General features: G+C 45.5%; 8 protein-coding genes across 8 annotated transcripts; 1 reads left to right on the top strand and 7 right to left on the bottom strand.

The window, feature by feature from the left end:
* Window positions 1-906: 906 nt before the first annotated feature.
* ASPWEDRAFT_71944 (uncharacterized protein) lies at window positions 907-1,617 on the bottom strand (the record flags this gene model as incomplete). The annotated part of the gene is made up of 1 exon (XM_040839215.1): window positions 907-1,617. The coding sequence occupies one exon, from the start codon at window positions 1,615-1,617 to the stop codon at window positions 1,015-1,017; it is 603 nt and encodes a 200-aa protein (XP_040684580.1). The 3' UTR covers window positions 907-1,014.
* A 1,135-nt stretch (window positions 1,618-2,752) lies between these two features.
* ASPWEDRAFT_62274 (uncharacterized protein) lies at window positions 2,753-3,971 on the bottom strand (the record flags this gene model as incomplete). The annotated part of the gene is made up of 4 exons (XM_040838632.1): window positions 2,753-3,165; window positions 3,234-3,373; window positions 3,404-3,425; window positions 3,485-3,971. 4 exons carry the CDS (start codon window positions 3,969-3,971, stop codon window positions 2,753-2,755), a joined length of 1,062 nt encoding a protein of 353 aa, XP_040684579.1.
* A 518-nt stretch (window positions 3,972-4,489) lies between these two features.
* On the bottom strand, window positions 4,490-5,623 carry ASPWEDRAFT_176003 (ankyrin repeat domain-containing protein; the record flags this gene model as incomplete). Its single annotated transcript, XM_040831444.1, has 1 exon — window positions 4,490-5,623. The coding sequence occupies one exon, from the start codon at window positions 5,621-5,623 to the stop codon at window positions 4,490-4,492; it is 1,134 nt and encodes a 377-aa protein (XP_040684578.1).
* Window positions 5,624-5,943: 320 nt separating this feature from the next.
* ASPWEDRAFT_44873 (uncharacterized protein) lies at window positions 5,944-7,078 on the bottom strand. The gene has a single exon (XM_040836380.1). The coding sequence runs from the start codon at window positions 6,888-6,890 to the stop codon at window positions 6,228-6,230; it is 663 nt and encodes a 220-aa protein (XP_040684577.1). The 5' UTR covers window positions 6,891-7,078; the 3' UTR covers window positions 5,944-6,227.
* Window positions 7,079-8,084: 1,006 nt separating this feature from the next.
* On the bottom strand, window positions 8,085-9,080 carry ASPWEDRAFT_140752 (uncharacterized protein). The gene is made up of 2 exons (XM_040829407.1): window positions 8,444-9,080; window positions 8,085-8,344 (listed from the first exon to the last, which is right to left on the bottom strand). Exons 1-2 carry the CDS (start codon window positions 8,705-8,707, stop codon window positions 8,156-8,158), a joined length of 453 nt encoding a protein of 150 aa, XP_040684576.1. The 5' UTR covers window positions 8,708-9,080; the 3' UTR covers window positions 8,085-8,155.
* Window positions 9,081-9,700: 620 nt separating this feature from the next.
* ASPWEDRAFT_71940 (aldo/keto reductase family protein) lies at window positions 9,701-10,994 on the bottom strand. The gene is made up of 3 exons (XM_040839214.1): window positions 10,533-10,994; window positions 10,294-10,469; window positions 9,701-10,236 (listed from the first exon to the last, which is right to left on the bottom strand). The coding sequence occupies exons 1-3, from the start codon at window positions 10,938-10,940 to the stop codon at window positions 9,864-9,866; spliced, it is 957 nt and encodes a 318-aa protein (XP_040684575.1). The 5' UTR covers window positions 10,941-10,994; the 3' UTR covers window positions 9,701-9,863.
* Window positions 10,995-12,177: 1,183 nt separating this feature from the next.
* ASPWEDRAFT_62270 (uncharacterized protein) lies at window positions 12,178-13,026 on the top strand (the record flags this gene model as incomplete). The annotated part of the gene is made up of 2 exons (XM_040838630.1): window positions 12,178-12,356; window positions 12,454-13,026. Exons 1-2 carry the CDS (start codon window positions 12,249-12,251, stop codon window positions 13,024-13,026), a joined length of 681 nt encoding a protein of 226 aa, XP_040684574.1. The 5' UTR covers window positions 12,178-12,248.
* Window positions 13,027-13,272: 246 nt separating this feature from the next.
* Window positions 13,273-15,504, bottom strand: ASPWEDRAFT_44869 (uncharacterized protein). The gene is made up of 5 exons (XM_040836379.1): window positions 15,440-15,504; window positions 15,261-15,389; window positions 14,810-15,208; window positions 13,675-14,750; window positions 13,273-13,629 (listed from the first exon to the last, which is right to left on the bottom strand). Exons 2-5 carry the CDS (start codon window positions 15,374-15,376, stop codon window positions 13,352-13,354), a joined length of 1,869 nt encoding a protein of 622 aa, XP_040684573.1. The 5' UTR covers window positions 15,377-15,389; window positions 15,440-15,504; the 3' UTR covers window positions 13,273-13,351.
* Between the last annotated feature and the right edge of the window lie 11 nt (window positions 15,505-15,515).

Here is a 15,515-nt window from a genome sequence, read left to right as displayed (position 1 = left end):
AAAGCTTCCATAACCTTAGCTTTGACGTGCTTTCCCAGTCGAGAGAGAACCCTTCAAGCCTTGGTCTCCCACCACCGCGAAGTGGCACTGAAAAAGATACATAGACACAAATTAAATTCCTTTGTTGGATTTCTCTGCTGGAAAGCTCCGTATATCAGCCAACTGGACCAGCTCTAATGCTAGATCGACAATTCAAATACCTAGACTACTGATTAACGATAGAGGTCACCCACAGTTCATAGGACGGATACTATGGCCTAAATTCCAAATTTAGTTAACACCACTAGGATCGGTTCGAATAGAATAGGCTACTACTATATGCATTTAGTTAAATTTTAGATCCTAAAGTCAGCACCAATCATACACCACCCTCTACTCCGGAGTTTTCTGTGGAATTACTATAATTATACACCAGGTTTAAATCATTAAATTAGTTACACATGAATATGTGGCTAGCTGAACGGGCCGTCCCTAGACTCCATGACACACAACATGTAACCTACCCCTCATTTATGCACCAATGGGATTTCAAGCCTCTCTACTAAATGTGGCATATGATACAGCACATAAGACAGCATAGTACCCGAATATAGCAAATACATGGGTATTGCACGCAGTAACTAAAGCAGTCAGCCAGATTCGGCTGCCAAGAAGGCGCGAAATGATTATCACCCCGTCAATTGCCTGATCATTCTATACAGGAATGACAGGATCCTTGCAACTGTAGTGATATGACCTGTCATTACCCATCTTGATACTTCAAAGGTTCATATCCAATAAGCTTCTGTTTCGATTCTCTCACCTCTGCTCACTCTTTGTCACTCCACTGGCAATGATTACAAGACAAGAAAATCAATCAAAGAACATAACTTCCATGCACTGCCTTTGCATTTGCATAATAGTACAGGGAAACCTATAGCAGGGCAAAACCTATACAAGGCAAGGGCAAGAAACGTCTTCCGCTTGCAGCCCGTCATCGTCACCCTGCTACCACATCCGCTCCATCATCGTATATTAAGCTTCAGTTGAAATCAAAGTAATAGTAAAGTTGTTATCACCATCCTCTTCATGCTTCAGCTGCTTGCTCGGCCAGCCTTCCTGATCTATAATTACAACTTTCTCGTTTTGCGAATCCCATTCAAAGTAGATCGACCCAATGACAACATAGACACCCGTCTTCAAATCCCGAACATATAACGCGGTTGTCACGGGTGGGCCATCACGGGGCATCGTACCGGCAATTGCATATTTGTCCGTCTCGTCCGAAAGTAGCGTAACGTCGCCAATTTTGGCAAGCTTCAAGAGCAGAGAATAGGCTTTTGGTTCGGCTCCGGTGGCATCCTTGAACCTAAAGCCAATGACTGACGTGGTGCCTTTGAGAACTTGATAGCACTGCACTGAGCTGGATTTTGGGATGTCGGACTGGTCGGTAGTCCATTCTGTCTGCTCGTAGTAGTTGGAATGATTCCACACAAGCAGCTTGGTTCCATTTCCAAGATGGCAGGAAAGATAGCTGGTCCCTAATACTTGGTGCTCAACCTCGTCGAGGGGCGAGGTTTTGACGAGATCCACGTAGTTGGCCTTGGAGTAGAATGCAACTGTATTAGGATCGGCCATATTTCTGTAACTTGGAATAATTTGTTAAGATATATGATACTGAAAGGACAGTACCAAGCTATTTTGAACTGAGGAATGTGATCAACTGAACGATAATAGAGGGCGGGCAGGAGTTGGGGAAGAAGACCGTATTTATGCTGAATATGAAGCCATTTTATCTAGCTAAATACGGTAGTAATATACGATGAGAGAACGTCAGCGTGGTGCTGAAAAGAGGGGGTTCTGCATGTTTGCTGCAGAAATGAGGTCTTATCCCTGCATCCTGTAGAGGATATACGATATGACCGTAGTTGCTTCAACATGGATCCCTTCAAGGATTTGTGGCGGAGGAGCGCGGGGAACCATGCCAATGTACTGGCCATGTTCTACTACATCTTCATCAGTCACACTCTCCAAAAGGGTATTTTATTATTGACCGGACTGTTCGTTTTTGAATCGGATTGATCCCAAAGATGCAGCCATCGCTTGAAAATTCCACTCGCCTTGATGAACATTCTACTTTCCCGTTATGAACAGACATCATGGGAGACTTGCATGATATATCCAATTATACTTCAAATACACCACATGCCATGACTCGCCAACTCGGAAGCCATGGAAGTGAATCTGTTGGATCAAGCATCAATAGCCTGGACTCCATAATCCAGGCCGCCCCTTTGCTGTCGATAGGATTGCATGATCTGCAGTCCGGTGTCCGCTTCTGGGCTGCTGGGCTGCACAAAGGAAGAAGGGGTTCAATACTGAGGGATGGAAGAAGCAGCTTCCGGATGTGGTCTGCATTGGGCAAGAAATGGGCCATTTTGTCGTGCAGTCTGCGCGAGAACTTCGAGGACGCCGCTGACAATAGCGATGCCCCCTTCCCCAGCAGCTTGGGCGTTGACAACAGAGGCCTCCAGATCATGTCGCTAGCATGGTTGAGCACGCCCTGAGCACGTCTTATATCCTAGGTTTACTGGTTCAATGGCTATTTAAGAACTGGTTGTACTGTTACGATATTTCGTGTCATTCATAAAATAGATGCTATACATACATCCATTCTCTATCATTCCTCCAGTAGAAAAGAAAAGAAATAATAGACCCACATCAAACAAGGGCAGAGCAACAAGGCGGCATTGAGAGTCGACAGAATAGAACATCAGCAACCATACTTGTCAATAATAGCTCTGAATGAAGGGTCTTGTAGAAGTTGTGCTGCAGTCAGACGCTTCTCTGGGCAGGCGTTAAATACTTTGCCCATAATGGAGTGTACATGTTCTCGCTCAATCGGATCAGCGTCGGGACGAAAGCGTGCAATTGTTGAAGCAAGATCATGGTTTGGATCAGGCTTGTTAGACTGGTCATACCACGAATCAACCTGAAGGCCTCCTGGGTCAGGGTAAAGGCTCCTCCATTGCTCAGGTAGTGGGCCCAAACATCTGACAATGCCAGTTATTATTCCACCTTTAAGCCAGGTAGGGAACGGCGTATGTCCAAGGTAGAGCTCTGCAAATATGACCATATAACTCCACATGTCGCAGGCAAAACTTGGATCTTTGCCATGGAGTCGATCTGGAGAGCAAAATTGCATTGGGGGATAGCCACGTTGAGTCACAGGGTCGCCGACTCTCATGCCAGACCAAAGTCACCGAGATAGAAATCCTCTGTGCGTAGCTCCTCAGGGATTTTGATTGGACCAACAAGCTCCCCCCGTTTCCAGAGCTCGACGAATGGTATGGGCTGCTTTAGTGGTCGACCAAAAGCCTCATATTTAGCACTTCTGGTGAGATTGAGAGGTGCCATCCCCTACATACAGTTTCTCTCATTCAAGTCTGTTAAATGTCTGTTTAGAATGTGGAAGACCAAGGAGTAGAAGACAGAATTTACTAACCGCGGTGTACGATACCGGCGTTATGCAAATTCTCCAAAGCTTTTAGCAACTGCTGAGCAGCCGACATGCGAGTGGCCATGGGCATTGTTTCTAGGATGACAGGGTAAAGACATGGGCCCTTTAAGGGGAACTTGATTTTGCGTTCACCCCATTCTCCTAAAGACATAACTTTGAGGGCTAGGTTCCTCTTGTTCTGAAGGTCACAGCCCATCCAGACAGTGGAGAAGCCCCCAGAGCCAATTTTGTGCTCCACCAGGTATCTCTCATTGAGCAATTCTCCGACACAAATGGGATAGAACACACGTGAAGTTTCTTTTATATCATACTTGTGCCAGGGCTCGACAACCTCCTCCAGATCAAGTTCCTCCTCTTCATTGCTCACAAAGTCGCCGAAGTCTGCAGTGTCTTCGCCTTTGGAGGATCGAAGTGCTGCTACCGTTATTAACATGTCTGGCACATCATTTTGGTGTGTTTCACTGCCAGCCATTCAGGGCGAGGATGCACCGATGCTAGAGGGGATGACAGGGAGGTTGTTAGGAGGGGGTTATCGCGCCGCTAGTGGTAATAAAGCCCACTCTGAAAGCAAGTTGTGAGATATAACACAGAGAAAGAAGTAATTGCAGAAGACTTGTCTCTCGTCTTGCAGATATAAAGTACTCCAGTGTAATTGATTGTGTTTGCTTTGTTTAGTTGGCGGCGGGGATGTTGGAAAGATAATTCTGTCAGGTGACCTATTGAGCCTTGAGTACGGTGGATGAGAACTGAGTTATGCCTAAACAATAGTTTTTCCATTTTTATATAAATATACTTATCTTGTTTACTGTCTCTATACTATTTACATACTTAAATAATATATATATATATATATATATATAGATCCTTACTTAATATAATATCTAGGTAGATTTCATCCTTATAACTCTCTGGAAACGGTACATTATAGAAAATGTTTATGGGATAATATAGGTATAATTGAAATTCGATGTCCTATAGTGTTTTCCCTTTTCATTTCCCATTCACTGAAGCCTCCTTGTGTATTTCCTCTATGAAGATGCCATTTTCCCTCAGCACTTCGCCTGCGGAAGCACCTTTGCTGGATTGAATATTGGGGTCTGCCCCGTACTGAAGCAATATCTTGGCCATTTCTTTGCCCTTCGTTGCAAACAGGGCAGTGTTGCCATATGATGATTCAAGGTTAGGGTCAGCATCATGGGAAAGAAGAAGGTGCGCAATATCCCCCCACCCATTTTCTGCTCCCTGGTATATCAACGACTCGCCCTCCTCGATTGGACCGTCAGGATCAGCGCCATAAGATAACAGCTGCCTGACAACGTTTGTATGTCCCTCTCTTGCAGCGAGGAAAAGCAGGTTATCAAGCCCCCTCCAGTAATGATTGCTGAGGTCAGGAAGGGCCCCGTGGTCAAGTAAAAGCTCAACAATCTTGCCGTATCCGTTTTTGACAGCTTTGTAGATGGGTGACACATAAAACTCGTCTGATTCTGTGTCCGGATTGTACGAAAGCAATTTCCTAACAAGAATCTCGTCCCCTCTTTCCGCTGCCTCTGCCAGCCATGATCTCCCACATAGGTATTTTGACTTAACATCTATTTCGTGTGTTATCAGGGAATCCGCAGAGTCCCAGTCCCCATTTTCAGTGGCTACACTCGGGATACTCTCATTCGACACATCATACGGTCGAAACGCAATACCATGCAAAAGTAGCAGCTCGGTAAAATCACTCCCTACATCCTCCGCTGAAGGTAATGTGAAATATGCTATTTCGTTCTTGACCGTTGGCTTGACTGTTGCGTGATGTTTTACCAGGAGTGAAAATGTGCTCTTTCTCCCTGTGCGTATTGCATACCATAAGGGGGACAGACCGTAGCGTTTGTCATCCCTAGAATCAATATCAGCCCCAGATGCTAGCAGCATTTCGACAATTGTATCATGTCCATTTTCTGCAGCCCTAGAAAGTGGCGTTCGGCTCATTTCATCCTCAAAATCGCGTCCAATTTCCGTCTCCTGGAGGATTATTTTGACGATATCTTCCTGACCACACTCAGCAGCATGAGACAGAACGCTTCGCCCATCCCCACTCTTGGGGGATTTTGCATCCAACCAACAATCATCACGAGCCATGAGCATACGGAGCACTGTCTGTCTTCCTGCTCTTGCAGCATGGAACAGTGGTGTTCTTCCTCTTTTGTCCGTTGATTTAACATCTATTCCACTTAGTGTAAGAATGATCCAGACGACGTCATCATGTCTTTCTTCATCGGCAGGCAACAAAGGCGATCGTTGCCGATCATGTTCGGTAACTGACAAACGCAACACAATGGTCAGGAACCATACTATCTCTGACTGGCCAAGCCTGGCTGCTTGACAAAGTGCGTCATTTACTTGGTCAGGATCTCTTCTGTCCTCTATGCCAAGATTATCTAGAAATAAGGAAGTATTGCTTTGAAAATCCATTTTTGTCCACTCCATTATTGATATGTATCCATGTGTATCTTTCATGCCAGTCAATGTTCATCAACCGTCGCTTGAAATCAAATCGACTATATTGTAGCATATCGAGCAACCTTATCTTATTGCATCGAACCCTTTTGAATCGCTCCAGGGTGAGGGTAGTGTCTCTCAGATAAATTGCAATTCTAACCTTATCTTCCTTCCTACTCTTTTGGCAACCTAGAATGGCCAGTCCCAGACCGCCTGGGCCAAGTGGCACAAATTTTAGTTCGAGCTATAGCCCTTTGTTGCTCAGATTCCAAGGGATTTTTGATGACGATTGGAAGATGGTGATATCTGCGCAGTCTTCAAATGCACTGGGGGGATCAGCCAGGAGACCGCTTCGATAGCCGTGACTGGATTTCCATGCAAAAATACTCTCGTCGCTTGAGATTCTGAGAATCTCCTCTTGTAGTCGAATAAACGCGTTCTTTCCTTCTCCGTACAGCATGGGCATGTTGATACCAAAAATCCCCAACAGGCAATATGCTTGATCTTCCAATCTGGCCGTCTCTCTCTTGGCTGCCCAAGACATTCTCTGCGCAATACAGACACTTTCCAGATCGGCAGTCTGGTCCAGAATACTTGTTGCAATACCAGTACGGCCAGAGATCAGCTCTTTCGGCTCTTTCTTCGACCCCAGTTCTCTCCAGTCTTGATTAAAGAAAGTCATCTCAGCTGAAGCAATCAGCTCTTGGAGAGTCCAACCTCTTGTAAACCATTGGCTCTGTGGCACTTGATCCACTGTCTTGATATCGGCCAAAAAGGCATAGCAAACTCTGGCCTCCCGATACCAGCAATACATCGAGTTGATGGCTTCTGACAATTCACTGCTACTTGTCTTGTCGATACAGCAAGTGTCAATCCAGACATAATGGATATCATTTGTAAAAGCCATTGCACAACATTATCGAATCTTTTCATATCCCTTCCCCACTGGTGGTGTCAATTTTTGTACATCCTGGAATGACACCTTATCTTCCCCCCATCGGTGCGACAAAATGGCATAGGGCGGTATATTTTCGTCGACGAATTCCAGGTTCAGGTGGGGGTCTGTGGGCTGGATGGAAATCAGACGCATTTTCAAATTGGGAGATGTTTGAATTGACGATCGGCTTCGCGGGGTTGGGCAGGTATTTATGGCAGCTGAGTCGTCTGAGCAGCGCTGGGCTAATCCTTGTCGCTCATGCATGTTCGACCTATCATATAAACTGCAGCAGTGCCAGTTCATCAGTTCGAGCTGACCCTCTCTTGCTTTACCTCTCAGTACCAACAGATACCTTTCTATTGAACCTTCGATAAACTATCAATTCCATATAAACTGTTTGTTCTATACGTGGTAGAGACTGATACGTATGGGTAGTGTAGGGGACCGCCATCCACGTATATATATTTATATATACATATACATATATGCAGATATAAGTTTCTTTTCTTTTCAATGGAAGTTACATTGTGGTTCCCAAATAGGATTCAATTGAAAATTCCTTACCATCCTCCAATATAACACCCCTCTATGCTGTATCGAGTACATACGACCACGGTGTGTGGAGAAGTCTGGAGATAAAGTAGCCTAGTAGCCGACACATGGTGCCTGTCTGCCAGACCGGTTTATTAATATTTATTTATCATGTCTGCGCCCCCATCAATATTGATTCTGATTTTCGTGTCTTGTGCTGCATCTCTCTGTTGCCCCCGTTGATTGATTTTTGGGGACTGTCACTCTTTTAAAACAAGATGCTCCTCCACATCTGAAAGTAACTGAATCAAAGGTTCTATTCGAGTTAGACTATTAAAAATTCTCTAAAAATAGTTATGATTTGTACAGCGCCTACCTACCTCTTTAGATTCGATATAGAAACACTATAAGTCACACTAATACTACTTTAGATATGCGTATTATTACCCATCCCATATAGGTTTATAAGGAAGGCTAATGGCTAGAAAACCATGTGTAAAAGAATAGCTAACTGACATGGACACTAACAGTTCAGCCCTACTTACTACGAACTATACTAGAAGAAATCGATTAAACTTAAATATTAAATATGAAATTTAATAGTAAAATAAGATTCATATTCTTAACAGAGATGGCGAGTCCGAGCCCCCTAATAAAAGCCACTGTGAACGAGGAGCGGCTTGTTTAATTCCTCAGCACAACCCTCACACCTGCTTGACGCCGATGACCGCTTCTTCGCCCATAGCTTCAATAACAATAATATTTACATCAAGGTCTTCTTCATCTTTCATTCGCTTGATCTTATCCCCAAGCTCACCATCTGGAACATGAAGACTGTTCTTTTCCTGGTCACCTTCATTGACCATGGAAAGAATAGTGTCATCGATAGACAACTAGAAGTTATAGAAAACCAGTCAGTTGTTATTAAATTAATAAATCAATTAATCATCCATATTGGCTCAGTCATTCATATGCTAGGGGATAGTACATACCAAATGATATTCTCGTCGTGTGACGTCTGGAACTTCTACATTTGCATCATGTGCAACTGTAGTCTCAACATCCTCGCCTGTAAAGATGTTTTTCAAGGTAATATTGTATGCAGGATGTGGTGGTGATATTCCAACGATTCGACAAGGACGGGATTCTACTACCATAAATCCATTCCTTCGGAGAGCCGAGGCTGTCACAGTTTGTATGCCGTTCGTGACTGGTGGGCATTCGACCTCATCATCAGGGTTCTGATTCCAAGACATCTTGATTGTGTAAAGGGAGATGGTGTGGGAAGAGGGGTGACCAAAAGATTTGTACGGAGTAGAATGACCGACGTGGCTAAGGGTGGTCGAGCAGGATTTTATATGGACATAACCAATTCAAATTAGTAATCCCTCATGCGTATACCTAGTTACACCACAAATATTATACTTTTTGATTTTCAGCTCAAGCGGGGTGTTGTTGTCTTTCAGCCCGGGTGGGGAATGTTGCTTTCAGCTCGGAGGTTGCCCTCTTCCCACTCTGACGAACAGTATAAGATGGAGGGAAAAACGCACCCAATCATTATGAAGGAATTGCCTAATGACCTGGAATCAAGCGTGTTAATTGAATGTTGATTACTTACTGAGATGCATACTCTAGAAGACGATTGTGGTAGTTTAGTTATGTCAGTGGGCCCATGGTGTTGGACAGGTGATTTCCCCACTAGGCAAAAAGAGCACTAATTACTCGGTCGCTTGGCAAAATCTTTCAATCACGAATTATTGGGACGAAGTATTCTCGAGAGTGATTTACTATATGTAGGTACCAAAGAGCGATAAAGGTCTGATTATTCTAACTACATTCAGCGGTTCACTAAACATCGCTGAGCTATCAAGATAATCGGTTGAACGAATGTAACGATTTGATTGGTCAGATCTGACTATCATATTGCTCTAAAAAAAATGCCTGGAATCACTACAGAGTAGCGTGCATACATAGCTTGGAATCATCTGTTGTTCTAACATATGGCTGCTTGTTAATGTGTCCATTAGCGGTCATGGCTCTATCCTGAGTAGATTCCTTATCTGATAATGGCTGGGTGCATATGCCAACCCCTACCATATTTCTATATGTCCCCCTATCCTTATATTTCCAGTACATACGACCACAGGGTGTGGAGAACAGGGCTTCCCGTCCGCTCAGCCGTACTTAAGCCACACGCCGGCAGGTTAGTAGTTGGGTGGGTGACCACCAGCGAATCCCTGCTGTTGTATGTTTTTCTTTCTTTCTTTTTCTTCTTGAAGTGTTTCTATTTGTTAAATTTTGCTCCTGGGTAATAGAAAGTAGGTAAAGAATAGTATTCCATTGGTTGAAAGTACCAGTCCTCTGATTCATGAGGGTATTCAGTGGCAAGGGATGCCGATGCACTCTACTACCTCACAGAATATCTCCCCTCACCGGGTCCAGTGTCTCCCAAATACGCTCGAATGTATCGAGACACTCCCGTGGCAAAGGACCCTGGCGGATGCTCTCGATATTCGACTTGATCTGCTTGACAGAGCTGGCTCCGAGGATGATTCCGTCATTTTCGTCTAGTGAGGAATGATAGTACGCCCAGCGCAGCGCAGCATCAATTGTTGTGATTCCAAGAGTGCGTGTTGTTTCCTCTAGCTGCTTAAGCGCGGTGTGCAATGATTCTTGGTTATAAAGGTTCTGCATTAATTTGCCTATAGGGCTATCGCCACCAAAGCGTGTGCCTTCAGCAGTGCCATTTGTGAGTTTGCCGGATAGAAAGCCAGATGCCAGGACTCTGGCGTGTGCTATATTAGTAGTTAATTTCTCAGTGTGGTGGGTGTAAATGACATACCGGAATGCATTGTAGGCAATGCCGTATTTCTTCAGAATGGGGAGGAGCTTCTTTTCCATTCCCCGATTTACAGCACTGTAGTCGCCCTGGTAGACAGTGGGCTTGACATAGCCATTGGCTTCGCAGATGCCGATGAATTCCTGCAGCAGCTCTGGTTGGAAATTAGAAACACCAAGCTAGAAATGAACATTAGCTGTGTTCTATTCAAGTAGCCTTGTTCGTTCGTGGCATAGTAATACATTTTTAAACTTGCCAGCCTTGTACAGACTGTCAAAAGTCTCTGCCTGTTCATTCAACGGGGTCGCCATGTCTGGAAAGTGGATGTGGAGCGTGTTGACCTGCTCGACCCCCATGCGCTGCAAACTGGTGTTGAGGGACTTTTCAATCGCGGACCTTTCCAGCTCGCCCAGATGGTCTGGAGACAAGGTGAGGATCTTCGTGTCGACAGTGAATCCCTGCGAAGAAGCTTTGGTCTCTCCGATCAGTTCCTCCGAGCGCCCAGGCGAAGTGGGAGGATATCTGCCAGCGGTATCGAGGTGGGTGACATTGTTTTCTTTGAGATAATCAAGAACTTCCTGGACATCTTCAAGATTGACAAAGTTCATGCCAAAGGAAGCAGCGCCGAAGATGAGCTTAGGATTACCCATGCTGCTGATGACTGGTGAATGATTGGGGGTTGAGAAATAGATGGACGATGGAGGGATAAAATTAAGGAGGGGCAATAAATACATACTGACAATAAAGAATTAAAGCCGGATGGAAAACTTCCGGTGCATTAATATTTGTCAGATAATTCTAATCCTGGTCGTAAAGTTGCATTTTCATTGGCCAGAGTAATACAATTATTGCTTGCTTTGCCGTGCTTATGCGAGATTATAGTATAGGTTGTTGATCTTGATAATGCATTCTACCAAGTCTGAATCTCTGAGAAACATCATCATATGTAATTATATATTAGCCTTGGGGACGTTAGAAAGGAATAAAACGCTTCGGCTCTAGCCTTTACCCTTGATAGGTCACTGCTTGTGGTCCTCATTTTGAAGTCCAAAGTAGCACTTTCTAACCTCTATTAGCTAGCAGAATCTGCCCTGGTGCTGTGAATTAAATTGTAGACCGCACGCTGAAAATACTGCGCTAATCAGGCTTAAATGAAGGGATGATTTTTGGTTGCTGATACGCCCGGCACATTTTTCTATGACCTTCACCCAGCATAAGATCCACGAGACCAGTATCTAAATCGATGGGACTTACAGAGGAACATACTTGCTTTGGGAACTTTAGAGGCGGTAGTAATCAATTATTGGGAATTTCCTGAGGCTTGAAATGTCTATGATCGAATTTCCTTGTAAAGACCAATATATTCCACTATCGCGAGTCAACAGAGTTCGTAATTCTGGTAGTTCACATTCCTCAAAAGTAATCCACGTCCATGTCGTCCGTGGTTCCATATACCGGGCTTAAATTGGGGTATTGTGCCAGTACCTTAGCTCACTTTTCTTCGCTGAGAACCAGACAGGTCTTCAGATCAAAAAAATGAAAAGATGGGACGAGCCAACAGACCCAAATGATACTTCTTCAAATCACTATTAACCAGAATGAGTCATTGCGCTCTACCATGACCTTTTCTCCAGTTCTGGTTGGTTGACCAAATATATTCTGCTTGCCGGCTCATCAAGGTCATCGCGTGAGTGACCCCCGTACATCTTTCAAAGAGACAGAAAGCATACCCGAATCGGAATCAATCTCATTACGTCGACAGATCAACGGACCCGATCTGGGCGGATGCGATTAAAGTGTTCCAGAATCAAGGTTGACGTTGGATTGCGGACATCACAGCATAATGATGTCACCTTTTCATTCAATTGAATTCAATTAAGCCCCTTTCCCAACGCGAATTAATTTCCCATTTCACTACAATTCACCAGTACCTGCACCGTAGCAATCAATTGTTCGAAATGCCTCCCCAAGACAAATACACAGACCCCGAGCTTCGAGATGAAGTCAAGGAAGAGATGAAGCAGAGCGACAAAGGGGGCAAACCCGGTCAATGGTCTGCGAGGAAGGTCAGTTCGAAACCCCCACACGCAGCATCCTTCCAATGAATATAAATTCTATTTGCAAATAAATCCAATCAAGTAAGTATTTACTAACATGATCCAGGCCCAGATGATGGCATCGGAGTACAAAAAACGCGGCGGCGACTACACAACCTCCAAAGAAAATGGCCAAGACGAATCCCAAAAGAACCTCGAACAATGGGGCAATGAGGAATGGCAAACGAAAGAAGGATCGGGTACTGCTAAAATGAGCGACGGAACTGAGAAGCGTTATTTGCCCAAAAAGGCTTGGGAGAAGATGAGCGACAAAGAAAAGGAAGCGACGGATAAGAAGAAACAGGAGGGTTCAAAGAAGGGGAAGCAGTATGTTTCTAATACGGGGGAGGCAAAGGGGGGAAGGAAGAAGGCGAGCGAGGAGACGAAGGAAGAGAAGGCCAGAGAGGAAGAGGAAGAGCAAGACAGTGAGGGCGCAAGTGAAGCTGAATATCAGTCTGGAGACGAGCCTGAGGATGGCCATGAAGACGAGAGAAGCAAAGAAAATGAAAAGGATGAGAAAGAAGCTGGAAAAAAGCGCGGTGCTTCTCAAGGCAAGGAATCGAACAAAAAGCCAAAAACCCGTCAGGACAGTCGGGCTGAGCGTGATGCAGCCGAGGGCGACAGACAAGCGGATGAGTGATCAATCGACCCGGGGCGAGACGAGTGCTATCAGCATCAGCGCCCTTGGCCGTATCGATCAGTCACTGGATTATGGTGGTTTTAATATAACAGATACCGGTCTTTATGGGAATTAATGTCTGGCAATTTGGTCATTCCGATGACTAAGTGATTATAGGCATGATTTGATAGAGGGGCTTCCTGCAGCTCGGTATGAAGCTACTATAAACCTTACGGAATTTATCGAAAAATTTGTTATATATAATGGTTATTATATATCATTAGCACTCATAACCCGTTACTCTAAATTATATACAAAGATGGTCTATATACAAATTCTATCGTCATTAATAAAGCAGTCGTATCTCCGTCGTCGGCTCCTGTTCCACAGTGCCAAACTCAACCAGCATATCCTGGCCTTCCAGAATCTGTTCCACAGCCTCGTCGTCTACCAGGACTTGTATCCCATCGGGCTTGACACGAACCACACGGGATATGGAATCAGGGTTGCGGAGTTGTTTTTCGCAGACCCTCTTTACTAGGTCTTGCACAGTTCGTTGGTTAAGGTAGATGGCTCGATAGTATATTTCGTTGGATTGGTGGAAGAGGACGTAGAGACATGCGACTGATTTGTTAGTTTCGCCATGCACATTGGGGTGAACACACTTACTCGATCGCGATGGAGATTGTGACGTCCCGACTGTAGAACATGTTCGGTAGTTGTTTGTGCGTAACCGTTCCAATGAATCGGAAGAAGTGAATGATCGATCTCGTAGACTAGATTGGGAGCTGAGATATCCAGAGCTATCCTCGTCGTGGTCTGCTTGTCGACTTGAATATTGCGATGGTTCGATCGAATCGAGGACACCAGCCTGGCGTGATCCAGATGATTCACTTCTGATATCGACCGGCTCATCTGATGGCTGGGGAATGAAGCCCATATCATCCTCACCCTCCAATGAGAGAAGCGTCACTGGTTTCGAAGAGGAAAGCATTGTTTGCATCCTCTTCAGATCAGATTGCGGATCGCTTTTATCTTCATCGCTCGAGTTCATCAACGTCCCGGTGCGTTTTCGCTTTCGATTGCCCTTTTCAGCAAGGGCCATTTGCTGTTCGGCCTTTTCGATCTTTTTTCGAACGTGTGCGATATCGTTGGAAATCTTCCGCTCCGCCCCGTGGTCTCGGAAGAGCTTCACTTTGCAGTAGGTTATCTCGGCTTTATTCTCCACTGCGGGGTCGGACGAGAGTGTTTCGGTTTTTGCGCATAGTCGGACTGAGATTCCCTTCGTCCCCTTGGTTAATATAAAGTCGGTGGAGAGAAAGTTGCATCGGATTGGTATTGAGCATCCGGGTCCCATGGTCGGATCAGCAGTCCAGGTAACAGAGAACCCGTCGAACGTGGCACTCTCCAACTGCGCACGCGGATATTGCTGCTCTTTACTTCGCCCCGTCGTGAGATCGACAAATTCAAGTGCCTGTAGCTTTGCCTCCCGTTGCTGTGCCTCTTTCCATCCCCGCGTTTCCTTCCATAACTGCCAACACGCAGACGCCTTCGGTCGTTGCTCGTCCTCAAACGAAATCCAGAGTGTCGTCCTGTATGTAACCGGTTGCGTGCTTGTTGGCTGTCGAGCGGAATCCACCACGGACAGATGGTAGATCTGTCCCCTATTCAAATACGTCACTGGCGGCTCCGTCTCATGCTTGACCATGGCGGTGGGTACATCCAAAACAGCCGGAAACCAGAATCTAAAACACCCAGCCACGTTAATAGAGTGACAGGATGGGATTAGTACTCGTTCAGTTACCTCTCGTTAGCCAGGGTTTCCTCGTCGCCGTGCGGCGAGGATTCTGCCGTCTGGGCGGTGAAGGGCGAGTTGGAGTCTTGCTTGGAGCTGGAGGAGATTCCGCCGAAGAAAGTGTGCTGGACGTCGGCATGTGGCGGTGGAAATGGCATGGAGGCGGCATTCTGGGCCTGAGAATGCGGGGTGAGAAATGGTTTTGGTCGGACGTGATCGAGGTTGGCAGTGTTCTGGCGGAGAGGATCCTTGAGGGGATTGATTCCGTCGGAGGCAAACACGTTGTCCATTTGGCCGCCAAGCTGGTTGCCGAATGGGAAAACGGAATCAGTGCTCTCCATCGACGACGAAAAGTGCAAGCCGTTGTACATACTTCCACTGGAATCATCAAGGCCCAGGAAATCATCGCTGTCGTTCTACATGAGTGATGATCCCCGCTAGCACTAAACGCACTACATACCCAAAGCAAGCCACGTCGAACGGTTCTGGATGGATGGGAGCCCGCCCACTATTCACGTTCGACAGGAAAATCCCAGAAAACTGCTGTTTGAACTGGTTGACGAGCATGTCGTCCATTTTCGTCTTCTGTCTGGAGGGCATTAGTATGGTACGTGTACATATCGCATTTCCCATACATACCTGTTGCAAAACATCGGGAAATGACGTAAAGCTCTGGCCAACAGTTAAGATTCGGGAGAAGTTACATTGAGGTGAG

The sequence above is a fragment of the Aspergillus wentii genome, assembly GCF_001890725.1.
Source record: "Aspergillus wentii DTO 134E9 unplaced genomic scaffold ASPWEscaffold_8, whole genome shotgun sequence".
Classification (NCBI taxonomy): Eukaryota; Fungi; Ascomycota; class Eurotiomycetes; order Eurotiales; family Aspergillaceae; genus Aspergillus; species Aspergillus wentii.
Note: the sequence above shows the minus strand (reverse complement) of the source record. Positions and strands in the feature narration are given on the sequence as shown.